The sequence below is a fragment of the Porites lutea genome, chromosome 2 (assembly GCF_958299795.1).
Source record: "Porites lutea chromosome 2, jaPorLute2.1, whole genome shotgun sequence".
In the NCBI taxonomy this organism is placed as follows: domain Eukaryota; kingdom Metazoa; phylum Cnidaria; class Anthozoa; order Scleractinia; family Poritidae; genus Porites; species Porites lutea.
This window is the reverse complement of record NC_133202.1, coordinates 16331303-16346297: the sequence shown is the minus strand read 5'-3', so window position 1 is coordinate 16346297 and position 14995 is coordinate 16331303. Positions and strand designations below refer to the sequence as shown.

At 36.9% G+C, this 14995-nt stretch overlaps 2 protein-coding genes across 5 annotated transcripts; one reads left to right on the top strand and one right to left on the bottom strand.

Annotated features, from left to right (window-relative positions):
* Window positions 1–298: 298 nt before the first annotated feature.
* Window positions 299–10553, bottom strand: LOC140927875 (core-binding factor subunit beta-like). Of its 4 annotated transcripts, none has more exons than XM_073377572.1 (6): window positions 9326–9555; window positions 9145–9231; window positions 8898–8999; window positions 6758–6874; window positions 5084–5223; window positions 299–3066 (listed from the first exon to the last, which is right to left on the bottom strand). In XM_073377572.1, the coding sequence occupies exons 1-6, from the start codon at window positions 9401–9403 to the stop codon at window positions 3057–3059; spliced, it is 534 nt and encodes a 177-aa protein (XP_073233673.1). In that variant the 5' UTR covers window positions 9404–9555; the 3' UTR covers window positions 299–3056. The 4 variants fall into 4 exon arrangements, with proteins under 4 accessions (XP_073233673.1, XP_073233672.1, XP_073233674.1 ...); XM_073377571.1 differs by having other exon boundaries at window positions 5113–5223; XM_073377573.1 differs by lacking the exons at window positions 299–3066; window positions 8898–8999 and adding exons at window positions 3092–3170; window positions 10535–10553.
* LOC140927874 (divergent protein kinase domain 1C-like) lies at window positions 10277–14281 on the top strand. The gene is made up of 4 exons (XM_073377569.1): window positions 10277–10467; window positions 11039–11249; window positions 11926–12578; window positions 13882–14281. Exons 1-4 carry the CDS (start codon window positions 10294–10296, stop codon window positions 14080–14082), a joined length of 1239 nt encoding a protein of 412 aa, XP_073233670.1. The 5' UTR covers window positions 10277–10293; the 3' UTR covers window positions 14083–14281.
* Window positions 14282–14995: the final 714 nt, after the last annotated feature.

Genomic DNA, 14995 nt, shown 5'->3' with positions numbered 1-14995 from the left:
AAGTTCTCTTGTGCATTTTTATTGACCGAGATAAAGTCGAAGTCAATAAAAAAGCCAAAAAGAACGAGGCCAATATACAGCTATATTGACCAAACAAGCTTGGTCAATAAAGGATCTATTGTATAGCCAAAAAGCCATAAAAAGAGTACTTTTTCTTGCGGGACCAATGCGGGAAATGCCAAGTGGGAAGTGGGGTAGCCAATCAGAACACACAATTTTCTTCACCTTGCCCGCTTGGCGATTTGGCCATAATATCATAACAAAAATACTACAATAATTGATTTTCACAAATACAATGTTCAATTGCATCATTATTTATTCAGAGTATTATTCAATTAATAGTTGTATACTCAAACAGCACATTCATGGCATATGCATAGTTAATAGTAGTAGTATTATTATTCTTCCAATACATAAAAATTCTATACTTGTTTACAGCAAGTTTTTCATTACTACAAAACCTTTTAATACTGGTTCTGACATTTTCAATTAAAATGTTCTCTGAAACTGCGCATGAAACGAATAACACTGCTTATATCTTAACAGCAGAGTAAATAATCACTGCCTTTACTCCTTACGACGCTTTATGCTCGTCAAAGGCCTTAAATAAATGTTAAATAACCTAAATATACTTTCAAATTCATATATTATTTTAACTAAATCCTATGGAAGCTCAACAGCTTTGTATGGTGAGATAATAAGGTTGCAAAACCTGTTTTGATGAATCTTATACCAGTTGAGTATGCTACAGCAGAACTCTGCCATATGACCACCCTCTTATTATGACCAGTTCATTATTACCACCACATTCGTTTGACCCTAACATGAAAAACACTAATTAACTTTAATACTTTGAAGACCTGTAATACCACCACCTCACTATTACGACCAAGTGTTTACGACCCAATGGTGGTCACATTGACGAAGTTCCACTGTATTCCACATCCATGAAATTTTAGCAAAGCAAACTAAAATGTTAAAATGTTAAGTTACCTCTTGAATGCACTGATACTTAACCACACACACCAAAAAATTATTCCATGTTGCATATTTGTGTGGCTAAAAGCCGTGATTGTAGTTTTAAAGTAAAAATCAGGGGTAAAATTTTAGATTGACATTTTGACTACACTTCTGTTCAGATAGTTTACCTTGAATTTTATTATTCAATTGGTTTAAAATTAAAACACCATGTCAGTCTGTGAAGAAAAAACTTTTAGTTAGCTTGAGAAGAAAGCTAACACTTTTTTGCAATACCACCACTTTACTTTTCTGCCAAGTGACATCTGAGAAACAAGTGTAGAAATTTCATATTGATGATGCACCACTACCCAGATCTGTGTAATGCTTCTGATTGCAACAACCAATCAGAACCAGCATCTAGATCTGGGTAGTGACACGTCATTGGTTTGGAATTTGTACACTTCTTCAATCCTCAGATGTCATTGCACAGGGAAACCAGTGGTGGCATAGGCTAATGTCAGCTGTTCTCTCTCAGGTGAAAAGGATAGTCTTGCTTATAACTATAAAAATAACAGACTCCATTTTCAGAGTCATGGGATAATAGGAAGCTGTGTCAATACCACTGGTGTTCTTCCCAAAGACTTTCCCATTTTTAGTTACATTTTTCAGACAGTAAAATATAGGTTACTGCACCTTTTAAAACATGTGAACAACTTTGAAATTTAAAACCTATATTTCAAGGACAGAATTAAAAATTTTTGGTAGCTTTTATAACAGCTAGCCAGTGCTTTGTTTTCTTGACACACAAAATTAACCATGGCAGTGTTACTTAACTATTAATTTTTGTCATTTTGTTTAAATAATTTTTAAAAAATGACCAAAATTAATAGTTGTTGAGTTTCACATGTTTTTCAAAGGTGATAACTTACAACTAATCATGACTAGTAATATTAATGACTTATCCTTAGTTTACATTGTACTTAGTAAAAAAGGTGCATGAAAATAATTTTAATTTAAAAAAAAAAAGAACAAAAAATATGTGAAAAAAGGCTTAAAACAGGTAACCCCTATTTTAAAACAAAGAAAATAATGTTGCTGTACTGACTAAGGAATTTAATGTTGAAATTATGGCATAACTGTATTTGATCAATACATTCTCTTTAAATTATCCTATGTAGTTTTTCCTTTAATTTGTGAAAATTCAGTTTTTGTATCTTACACTTATATAAGACAACCTACCGGGTAGGGCAAGCCTTCTCTAGGGATGGGTCAGCACTAAATTTTGTTCTGGTTGTGGTGCACTAGTCAAATGAGTTGGGAGGGGGAGGGAGGGAGGGAGATTTGTTACAACATGTGATTTCCTCCCCCTCCTCCACCCGTACTGAATTCTCTAGCCCTATGTCTACCCTACTGATCAAACTTCTGTGTCTCACCGATCTTCCTCTACTTCTGCTTTAAAGTTATACCTGGTGACTATATGCAGGAAATACCAAGTGCTTGCTTGCCCAAAAAAATACACCGCAAGGTTGTCAATAAATTTAGACAAAAACTAGAATGGAATCTGTGAATTTGCTCTTTTTATCATTCAAGTCTATCAGTGGTTTTTCAGTTTTTATTGATGTTCATTGCAGTTTTCATCACTTTTTCACTTTTCAATAAAAAAAGAAACCAATGCTCTCTCCTAGAGATTTGATCATTATTATTCCTGGTCACAAGAATTGGGTTTCTCGTGTGAGTGTGATCAAAACATTAAAATGGTAAAGAAAAACAAACAAGCAAAACACAAAAGATAATTAAAAACCCAGAGGAGTGGGTGTTCAACATTCTTTTGAATGAGACAATTTTTATATTGATCTTATGAATGCAAAAAATAATAATTATTGAGTATAATGTTTGTTACTGTTAGTGCTGGAAGGATATGCTTAATTGAGCAATATTTTTATTTTTTAATTAATAATATTGAGGTCAAGAACCTCATTTACTTAATATTTTCTATACAACTTGTTCTAACTCTAATATAGCTGGTATTGATATAATATTATACTGTCACCAGTCTCATCCTTGCTATTTTTTAGTTCCATTTGCTGAGTGACCTCTTAGTTTTGTCTGAAACAAGTTAAATGAATCTTGTGAGTTCTCTGCTACTTCAAATCAGTTTGCATTTTATGCCATTGAGGGGTTGTTTCTTGGTGTTTGTAACATCTCCAATGCTAAGTAACGACAGCCATGATTAAGGTTTATGGGTCCCTAGGTTAACTTCTAAAGTCTCACAATTTTCCATACATGTAATTGGTATACATGTAAGTGGAGGAATTGAAGGACATGTACAAGTTACTTCACTTTCATTGATGTTATTGACTGCCCCTCAAAAGAGAGTTTAAAATTGACAGGAAAATTTGAATCAAGGGAAAATGACACTGTATAGTACTAAGTTCATGTTAACCAAGTTGACTGATGAAACATAATCAAGGGTCACATTACTGGTAAAATTGATTGTTTTTGGGACATGCCTACCTATAAACACATGTCTGCATAATTCTACAGAATATGGTGATAATCTCCCGAACACCTTTTTTGATTTTAAGTATCAGTTCAAAGTTTATCGGTTCATGTTTCCCTGCCCTTTCTGAGAGCACTTATCATTAGTCTGGCCCCAGTTGTTCAAACAGTGAATGGTACTATCCTCCATGTTATATCTCTACCCCTTAGATAATGCAAAATTGGTTTTCCTAATAAACTTATCCACTGAATAGTGAATTATCCTGTGGGTGGTAATATCCATCTTTTAAACAACTGGGGCCAGCTAGATTTGTCGGGCCAGACCAGTCCAGTCCTGAAGAGAATTTCACAATTAATCAGAAATGCCTAGTAAAATGAGTCTTGCAGGACATTACTGTCCAGTCATCACTGCCTAGTAGGCTCATCAGTGATGGTTTTGAGCCAAAACTCACAAGAAAAAAAAGCCTAATACACTCAAACCTCAATTAGACTGTGTAGCAAGCACTTCCGTGCAGTTTCCGTGCAAAGAACTACAAATGAGAGTCAAAGACTGCACAAAAGTGGGGTGAGTAAAAGAGCGGGGAGGGGATGGGGAAGAAAGGAAGGAAATGCTTGCAGACAAACCCCACGATTTTGAAACCCACCCACCTGGCCTGTCATGCCTGAGTGCATGCACCGAAATTTGATACTGCCATCAGCTTTCACAAATTGACCAATAAAATGCTTCCTTCCTTCCCCCTCCCCTCCTCCTTTATTTGGCTCTCCTGCCATATTTTTCATGCCATTATGGGTGGTTGCTTTCAGGAAGTTCAACTTCATTTCATTTTAAAATGACTGGTCTGGCCGGCCAGTTATGACTTTTATTAAAGCCCTCAGTATTTTAGCAATGGTATCAAGATCAAGTGAAAGGCATAATCTGCAGATCAGATATACAGTTGAACCCTGTTCATACGGACACCAAGGGGGCCATAGAGAGTGTCTGTATTAATTTTAGTGGGCCATATCGTTTATACACCTTTTATTTGAACAAAAGACTAGAGAAATAACACAGAACACTAGCATCGTCAACTTTAACATCTCTTATCGTCATTAAGCCATTATTCTGTGGACTGTCCATTAAAACACTCAAAAGTCTCAAAAAGTCGCTCATTATACATTTCATAATCAAAACCTGTTCTCTGCATAACTCGTTGGATGTCAAAATAGTCTATAAAATTGACGTCCACAATAAATCCTATTTGGTACTGTACTGTAGTGCTAGAAACATCGACATGATCTCAACTGAAGGTTTTATCGTCAAAAAGGAGAGGTTTATTACAGCACACAACTGAATAAAGTGTCAGCATTAGCGAGGTTGACTTAATATGAGAAGCTGTTGATTGGGCGAGAAAAAAGTTGTCTGTTGTCCACGTTAACGGGTGTCTGTATTTAGCAGGTTGAATGTAGAGAAAATGTAAAGGCTTTCTTTCCCCAGGGACAAAGAAAACTGTCCGTAATAACAAGGTGTCCGTATTAAGCGGGTGTCCATGAAGCAGGGTTCGACTGTACATGTATAAGAACAACTAATATAACAATATAGAAAGTAAAAAGAAAGAGAATGTTCAAACCATTCACAGGCATTTACCTATAGTTGATACGATGATGGCTACTTGCCTCAGACTCTTTACGCTGTTGTTCTTCTCGCCACTGTCTTTGCCTTTCTTCAAATTCAGCAACTCGCCGTTTTGCTTGTTCTAATGTCTCTCTCATTACTTTGTCTTCAGACTAAATTGAAAGTAACAACAACAGACGATCAAACTCAACCTACTTTTGAAATGACTCCTGGGTTCAAACCTTTCACAACAACAACTATGTTTTTAGCCTGCTATGGGGGATATACTCAGTTTAGCTTTTTACATCAAGGCTCTGCTCCAAGGTCTAAACACTTATACCTCTTTGTAGCAATTTTGACAGACATTCATATACTCTCCATGGAAAGTGTTACCCTTTTTAAATTTCTGCTAGAGAATACTTTGGGACAAAGTAAATGAATGATATTTAAGCTAAGGTGCGTCTGTTTAAAATATTTTAATGCCTTTTTAAATACCTAAAATAATTACAGATTTTCCTACCCATCCTTAGACTTAAAAAGTATGAAATTCTCAAGATCTAAAAGTCTTAAACTGGTATTCCTTTTGGGGCAAGCTCCCAGTGTATAGGCCTCTGATAGGGAGTACCCCCGGCCCCAAAATGTGAGTGTAAATATTAAGGCTTAAAGTGTTGACACACTCAAAACCCTTCGTATCCTGTGCTTATTTGTTCCCGTTAGTGCCCTTGCAGTAAAATAACTTACTTCATGTCATTTTGGAATAAAATGAAGCAAATTTGTACCCATTTTCTGAAGAACTATTATCACTCATGAGTTTACACAACTTAAGTTCAAGTTTGTAGAATTCATGATTTGGTAATTATTCACAGCAGTGATAACCAAATTTGCCCCCCTGCTCATACATTGTGCTAATAATATCTGGTAAACATTTTTCAAACTCCAGTCAGTTTCCCTTCCTGAGGGCAGACTGCTCTATGATAGAGATTCCACTGAAGCAGGTGTTCATGTATACAAAATGTAATTCTTATCATTCTAATGAGAGAGTGGATTCTGTAAAATGAACTGACAAAGTCTAGACAATGGCTAATTGACAGTGTCTGTAAAACATAAAGCACTTAGAAGCTGTGTCAGTTTATGTGATTTTTAGCTTTATTTAGCTATAACATGATGCCAAGAGGTTAAGCAAGCACTCGAAATAGCTCATTAGAAATGCTGAAGTTTTTGTTGATTTTTCACCCTTTGTCTGAAAAAATGTTCATTAAAATGAATTGCATGCAACCATAGCATATTCACGGCAGGTTGCATAACAAATGAAATTATCAAAACTATATGACTAATAACTTGTTAGAACAAAACACATTCCTGAATTATTTCAGTGCTTCCTGATACATTGTGCACCATGATTGCAATGTGATGAAATTCACAATCACTACTATCTTATCTCCCAAAAGTCTCCTGCTTACTTGCCATCGGAAATGCATGACTCTCCAGCTATTTTTGATTACACCTTTTCCTGTGTAATCAGCCAATTAATCTGGTCATCAAAAAACAGCAGGAAAAACCACCCAGGGTGAATTGATACAATGTAGTTGCATGGAATACATCTCAACAAACACAGATGTTTTGACTTATGATAATGAGTAGAAATACACGACATTAAAAGAGTAGAAAAGTCAAAAAAGATGTTAGTTGTATTGTTAAGAGGCTTACTTTGGCTTTATCTTCATCAAACTCTAAATAGCCAGCGCCATCAAGTCTTTGGAGATCTAGCCATCCCTTCCATACTACGCACACTCCGTTCATGATAAAACGGCTTTTAATAAACACCTGTTGCAAATATTAAAAAAACAGAGAATTTACGACAGTATTATGACTACCACCATACTACGCTTTCAAGAGGCACTGCTTCCAGGGTGAATTAAGAAACACCTTAGGTTTTTACTACACTTTAGTTCCTTAATTCTCCTGGAAACAATCATCACTTTAGAGGCTGTTTCAAACCATTGAGCCTCTCTCAACCAAAAAAAATTCTAGACCTTCAAAGTCCCCTTTTTAACACGGACAAAGCCGCCACTCTGTCCTCTGTGAGAAGAATCTTTTCAAGCTCAGTGTTGATAATAAACTCATAAAGAAACAGATAAAACCAATAAAAGCCCTTACACTATTTGTAATTTCAAATACATTGGAGTAAGTTTAAAACACACGCATTTTCACAGCAATAGGGAGGTCTCGCGCTTCGCCGGCACCCATGCATGTGGAATTTATTTATCAGTAATTATCGGCGATTTCGAATGTCTTGACGGCGGTGTCACTCCAAAAGGTTGGAATGCTTGGCATAATTAAATAAGTGTGTATACACGCAAATTTTAATTTCTTGCTACTACGGCATTCTTTTTTCATAAATAAGTTCAACAAAAGTTATTATTTATATTTTAAGTGCGAGCAAATAAAACGACTGCGAGAAATTCGGTCTTAAACATACTCTTCACGGTGAAATAATTTGTTTCCGTTTTCATTCTTGACGTAAATGAAACAAATCGCACTTGAACGGCCAAACAAAATAAGAAAACAATAGCTTTGTTATTATGTTCAATTCAGGAAGAAATCAAATACTGGTTTGTCAAAGTAATCTCGCTGTGATACCATGCACCTGTTTTTAATTGGAATTTTTGCTTGGTAAGTGGCACAAGAGATGCGGAAAGTTTGCGAAGATAGAAAACTTTCCCTTGAAAATTTGTTGACACTCGTTGTTTTCGCAATGCAACATAATCTTAACAAACCTAGACTTTTCTAAACGAACGTGTAAATATTATGAAACACGATCCAGCGAATTTTCCCCATTTTCAGTTCGTGTACACAAGTGTTTGCGATAAGTGACACTGCTTACAAGATTATTTATTGCCGTAATCTGTTATTTTTAGCTCGAGTTACTGAGACACTTGGCATGATATCACGAATCACTAGTTTTCTCATTTCCCGACGTGAAAATTTTGACCTTTTTCTATAAAGATGAGATTTTAAAAACCATGATCACCGATACTGAAAACTGACAGTCTTAAATTTTCGGGTTTTTTTATCTTTACTATCACGATTGTCGTGTTACTTATTGTCGTGTTACTTAAAACAGCTATACACATAATCTTACAATTAATTGCTTTGAATTGAGCATATTTTACGGCAAAACAGAAAAGCCAAATAGTGCCTATCCGTGAAAATAGACCGCAGTATGAGCGACTGAAATGAAACGAGTCATTTCGAATAAGAAAGCCATTCATATGCTGAAATGTTCCATATCGTAAATAATTAATTTGTCAGCACGTGCAATTATCCCCGGTTAGCGACATTAAGCCCAAAATTCCAACCATCGGCAAACCTTTCAATGTCAGTGTGCGATTTGGTTGAGAAGTTGTTTCCTCCGCGGAAAGAACCAAGACATGCCGAAAGTACAGTTTCCTAGTAATGATTGAAATATGGAGCGATTTCTCATGCATAATTAACTCGCGACCTGCTGCAGGAATCTTTAATAGCCAGATGTTTATATACAAATAAACTTTCAAAAAGAATTCAAGTCGGGCGTCCATCGCTATACCTTTTTAGGCTAAAAGCGGAATTTTACTGCACTCCTATGGCTACCCACACAATTTCAAGTGCTGGCAGTTGTCCAGATTTATCGTTTTTAAAATTAAGATAAAATAATACCGAGAGATCTACAAAAATACGCAGATTCCAAAACACGACAGCTAATAAATAGCATTTTGCTTTTGTTATACAAGATAATGAAAAATTACCAGCGTTTTTTTACATATTACACCCCCGAAATGAGAGTAAAATTATCTTGAATTTTCTGTACCTTGCCAGGTTCGCGATCGAAGTCTAGATATTCCTTTGGTACTGTTCCATCTTCTCCTTTTGGGAATTGAAGAGTGAAATTTGTCCCAGACGACACAAAAGCCTGGATGGTTAATAAAAGAATTAGCCAGGGGTAGCAATTTAATGAAAGAAAACAAGAATTCCTTCACAACAACATCTTTAAACCACGCAATGATCTTGCCAAAAGTTTTGCTGAACTCCTTCAAGAATAGTTTTCGTCAACTTACTACGGTAGCTTGTCCATCTCTCGCTTCTGTTTGAAATCTTACGATGCGTTCCTCATGCGATCTATCTCTGTAGCCAGTGTATTTGATCTGAAAATAGACGAAAACGGTTCAATAGCGTTGGCTTGTATTGGGCCATGTGAGTTTACAACTTCGTGATGTAACGCTGAAATTGTCAAATCACCTCAGTTTCTCGTGACATCTTCCTAAACAAATCGTCATTTTCAAACTTGTGCCTCTGCTCGGCAACTACCCTCGGCATTGTGTAGCGTCAGGAGAATTTGCGATGTTCTTCAAAACTTTCACGTCTTGCCGCCTAACTTTCAATGATCTCAGTCTATGCGTGTCCGATTTTCTCGAAATTTCATACCTTTCATGACATGACTTCCGCTTCGCTTGGCCGAAAACAAACCTCTGCAACGCGGAGAAAGGAACATGACATGTTATTGTCAACACAATGCACATAAAGTAACTCAGCAAGGATTCTGATTGGTCGAGAAGCTACTTTAACAATGGTGGCACGCGTCTTTACTCTAGTGTAACTAATTGGTCCATATTTGGCGCACAATCATTCGGAAACAACAGCGCTCTCACGGGCGTCGACCAAAGCCGGTTTCCTTTTATTTTGCAATTTACGTGCCTGAGGAATCAAGAGCTCATTTAGCGAAGCAAAACCTAATCGGGAAAATTATCATGCAAAATGTTTCGTATGAGATTTATTTCAAAATCACAGATTTGCGAATTACGATGTTTCGTGTGAGTTTTTCCCTTTTGCTTTAAAATTTTCTACCGGAAGTACAAATAAATTTTCTTTGGCTACATCACAATCATTTCCGGTTTAACAAAGCGCAGCGCATGCGGTTTTTAATATCATTTTTTAATTTAATCTCATTTTCAAGTTGGATTGAGTCACTAATAATTTCACTTCATTCTCTTCAAACATGAATTTGCTAGATTAAAAATCTATGAGCCGTTCACTTTGTACGTGACCATGACCTCGATTTTCAAAAGAAACCTCGTTTCCATGTTTTCTTTGAGGTGACCCAAAGGTCATCCACGTGGCCCCAGATCGCGTGACTCAAAACGTGACACGCCTTACGTAACGCACAAAAAATTGACTAAAATGAAACTTCTCCGCGGCGGTCTTATTGTATGATGCGACTTTGGTGCAAGCGAGGCAGGATAAGTGGTAAAAGACTGCTGTGGTATGTATTTGTAGTTGCATTTCTTATCATCGTTTATCGGGTAATTCAAGAGAATGCCGGTGACATCGAAAGGCAATGGACTTGCGAGGAACTTCATGCAAAGGATCGACTGATTCAACTTGTGAGTATTAACATCATCAATGCAGGAAATATTATTGCAGAATCATAAAAATAAAGGCCCTACGTACCACGAGGTTCGAAGAGGATAGGTGGAGGTGAGCAGATGAAAATGAAAACAATCAAGGCAGTTACCATGTGCGAAGTTACGTTAAAACTCTCATTATCCAAGTCTTGAGTTAATCAAAGTGACAGTTACACAAGGAAGTGAATGTATCGTTCCGTTACCCCTTGCATCGTATCGTTTCACCAGTATGCAATAAATCGCATTTTAATAGTATAGATCCATAAGTAAGAATGAAATATCTGTTACATATACTAAAACAGGTTGACAGATTTTGTTCGTGTCATAGTCGAGTTGGAAGAGTCATCCTATCTAAAAACAAGATTAAATGTATTGGCAGGAAGCATATGCTTCTAATATTGGTGATTAGGGGGTTGTTAAGGAAAATAATTGGGAGGTGGGAACGTCCACATCCTGCAGTGGTCACGTCTTTCATATCATGCGTGCCTTTAGCCGGGAATCACCCGCCGCCCTGTTAAATAATTTCATTATTATCCATGTTTAACCAAAGTGTCAAGATTTTAATCGCGGGATCACTGGAGGAAATCTCTGCAAAGACTTGTGTGACAGTCATGAGCTTGACATTCAAGATTGCCTCGCTCACAAGAATACAACCATTGTGTTTTCTGGAACGTGGAGAGATCATGACATTGTATTCAAGACAAAGAGGGAACCTCATCATTTTGAAGACTTGACAGCTCTAATTGATGCTGGACACGGTGGTAAGATAACATTATTAAAGGCATTCAAGGAATTAAGTCACTTAAGGACTTCTGATAAACTGCTAAATTCTCCTTTCAAGTAATCTTGTTTATGCTTTTGAAATAAAGGGAGAATTTGACATCAAATCAGGAATCACTTCAGGCCTTAGTAATGTAATAATGGGAACAGGAGTGGGGGACCCTAGATGTGCATGCATCCTACTTTTATCTCACACCTCAAATATTAGTACTCCTTCTTTGCCTGGAACACAAACATTTCACCCCTACCCCAATCAACAAATGAAAACGAAGGGGTGCCAGTGTTTCCTCTCTTGCAGCCAGTGGCCATGGCTGAATTGTGGGGGTGAGATCGGACATCAACATGTAAAAAGGCACTATGCAGCTGCTTCAGTCCATGTTTGATCTCGCCAGCCCATCCAGACCAGTGTCAGCACGTGGATGTTCAACCGCCAAAAAAGTTCCATATAAGTAGTCCTTTGCACCATTAGCAATAGCCAATAAATAATCCATCGACTCAAAGGTTAGCTATGTTATATTATGATTATATTATGGCAGAGTGTTTACTGAACACACATCTCTATCTAGAGACATTCCATTGCATTGATTAAGTCTTAAAATACTTAAATACATGTCATTCAGTTTCACCATAACAAAGTTTCAATTGGTTCATTGACAGACAATGATGATGGCATTACTACTGGAGATGACCAAGGTGGAATTCAGGAACTCTTTACGTCGCACGTGTTTGAACATGTAGTGAATGAACTATCTTTATTTCAAATGAAAGATTTGATGAAGCCAAAGAGGGTGCTAGAAAAACTCTGGTACCCCCACCCCATGGGTAAACTCACTTGGGCTGATATGTCAAGTTTGTGGCTCTTAATACAAAGAGATGAATTTATCAAGCTGCAGCTACTACAAAGCATGAAACACATACCACAAGTGTATGGATTCTGTGGGAGATTCTATGCTGTTGAAAAAGTGCAAGCGTTAGAGGAATTGACATTTACTCCTTTCAGAAAGCCAATGCCTTGGAAGAAACGCTTGAAAATAGCTTTGGACTTTTTAAGTCTCGAAAAGGAATTTTCAAACACAAGTCTAGGAACACTTCATCATTGTGATATCCAGCCTGGAAATTTTGGTATCACCAAAGATATGCGAGTTGTAGCCTTGGACATTGATACTGTATTCCCGACACGACAAATGAAGGATTTTCTTGAACAGCCAACTTGTGAAAGTAACAAACAATGCGACTTTTTTGACTGTGTTTCTTCATGCAATCAGACAGTTCATCAATGTTCCAGAAATATTCTGACAAATAATTTACAGGTTAGAAAAGTTTTGATCACTTACCACCTTTTAAACCAATAGGGCTGTTCATCATCCCAGGGGGTGGGGGGTACTCCCTATAATGGCCTATATGGGGAGGTTTTACCTAAAAGGGGTACCTTTCCCAGGCTTCAGGTATATGAAAGGGTAGGGATTTCGTTTGTTGAAGTATATGAAAGGGTAGGGAAATCAATCATTGTGAGGCTAACATTCACATTTTGAAGACGATACATTTATAGCAGTTACAAGGGATGCAAAGTTCCGAACTAAAAGGTGAAAGCCTCCCAATTTAAACTTTGTTGTCCCCAAACAGAACAAAAGAGTCAGCAGTCTCTTACTTTTTCTTCTCGGGCTTATGCCCTTGTTTATCATGGCTCACGGCTTCGCCACTCGCCTGCTTGATTTTCATGTGCCGTTACTTGCCAAAGAAGAATAAGAGACTGCTCGCAGTCTAGTATTAGAGTTCATGTTTGTATCACATCTAGTACATTGAGTATGAAACAAGTAAAAATAAATAGGAGCAAATCCAAAAAATGAGATATTAGTAAACTTTAGGAGTGTTTTGAAAATTTTTTATCGGCAAATCTACTATTTTGAATGGGGAATTAACTGAGATAAACATTTTACTGACATCCTTGCTGACACTGGCCGTTTTCACACTACAGATGGATTATCCGTCTGAGACGGATTATCTTTCTTCAAAATCTGTCAAAATTTACAGGTAAAAAGAAGGATAAAATCAGACGGATTGTTCATCCAAAAAGTAAAACCATTCCATATTCAAATTAAGACGTATTATCTGTCTGACGTGAATTATCCAACGGATAACCCATCTCAGATGGATAATCTGTCTCTAGTGTGAAAACAGCCATTCACTATATAAAAAAAGACTTAAATTTTGATCCCAATAATTTAAGGCAATCAGCTGTCCGTAGACAAATGTTTTCATTCCCAACATAGTTCGTAGAGGAGACTAGTAACTAGGAAAGCTGGAAAACATCAAAATTGAAAACAATGGTGCTGTAGGTTATGTTGGAAGCTCCTTGACCGTGCACAATCCTTTGTTTTGTGTTCACAAATAGTAACTGAATAAATTAATACATTATGTTTCTATTGGTCAGTAAGTTCAAAATGACAGGAATACTATTGAACATTGTGCATGGTCAGGTCCAAAAAAGCCAGCAAAAACATATAACAAAGGGTTTCCCAACCATTCCACTTTAATTAACTATGATCCCATGGTAAATAATAAACAAAAATGTATCATATAATGACTAAGAGTATGTCCTTTTTGCTACTGCAGGTCATTTGTCGTGATATTCTGGTATCACGTTGGGAACAACCAGGATTATTAAAAAGAGCTCCTGTGCATATTCAAAACAAACTGTCACCTCTACTATCAGAATGTGCATCAGAAAAGATGTTGCCATGGGAACAAAGCAAAAGAAAAAGGATACATAAAAGGCTCAAGAAAATTCTATCTGAAGAACTCTGGTCGAAGTAGAAATTAAATAAAACTAAATATCAGTCAAAATGACTGTATGTCATAGAAAAGTTAAGAGGCACAAGGAGCTACTACAGCACCCTTTTGGCCAGCCATAAAGTATTATATTATTATAGAAGTAAAACATTTATATTTTATGAACACATTGAAAGTATTGTACCAAAAATTTGACTTGGTAATACAGTTTGCTGTTTTCTCATTTCTGATTTAAGTTGTTTGATTTAACTCTATAGGTAATAATTATTACCGTGGAAAAGAATGTCAAGGGAAAGAGTGCTAACCAGGAGTAACGGGTACAGCAAGAGTACAGTACTGTATAAACCCCTACATTACATGTCTTTCCCCAGGTGGGTGGGGGCAAAAACAACTAAGGAAATGTGGAAGGACTGCCACCCAGGAGTAAAACCCAATTCTCTCTTGCCATCATCTCCCTGCTTTGTTGGGGATAAGGTTGTGATATTGAGACATATATATGCCACAGTATTGTCAGAACAATGTCCAGTACTTACATTTAGCTGTTAACACTGTGGCAACATCAGGAAAGAAGGGTAACAACAGCCAGACCATAAACTGACACTTATAAGTCCCTACTGGGCATAAACATTACAAGGGAAATGGTCTTATTGCCAAATGATGAAGAAGTGGCTAATTCTTCTAAAAAACATACCCAATTCAAGACTAGAGTGTACAAACCATACCCTATTTCAGACCAAAATGATCGAAATTGATACCCTATTTCAGACCAAAACAGCTACAAAAAACATAGCCTTTGGTGCGGCATATACCTATATAGCCTATAGGGACCACCCCACCCTCCCCCCCCCCCCCCCCCGGGGCAAAAATCGCGTTGCAGATTATTAGTCTCGCTGCTTACGCAAGTGAGACTAAAAATACATATTTTGGAAAGCATTTT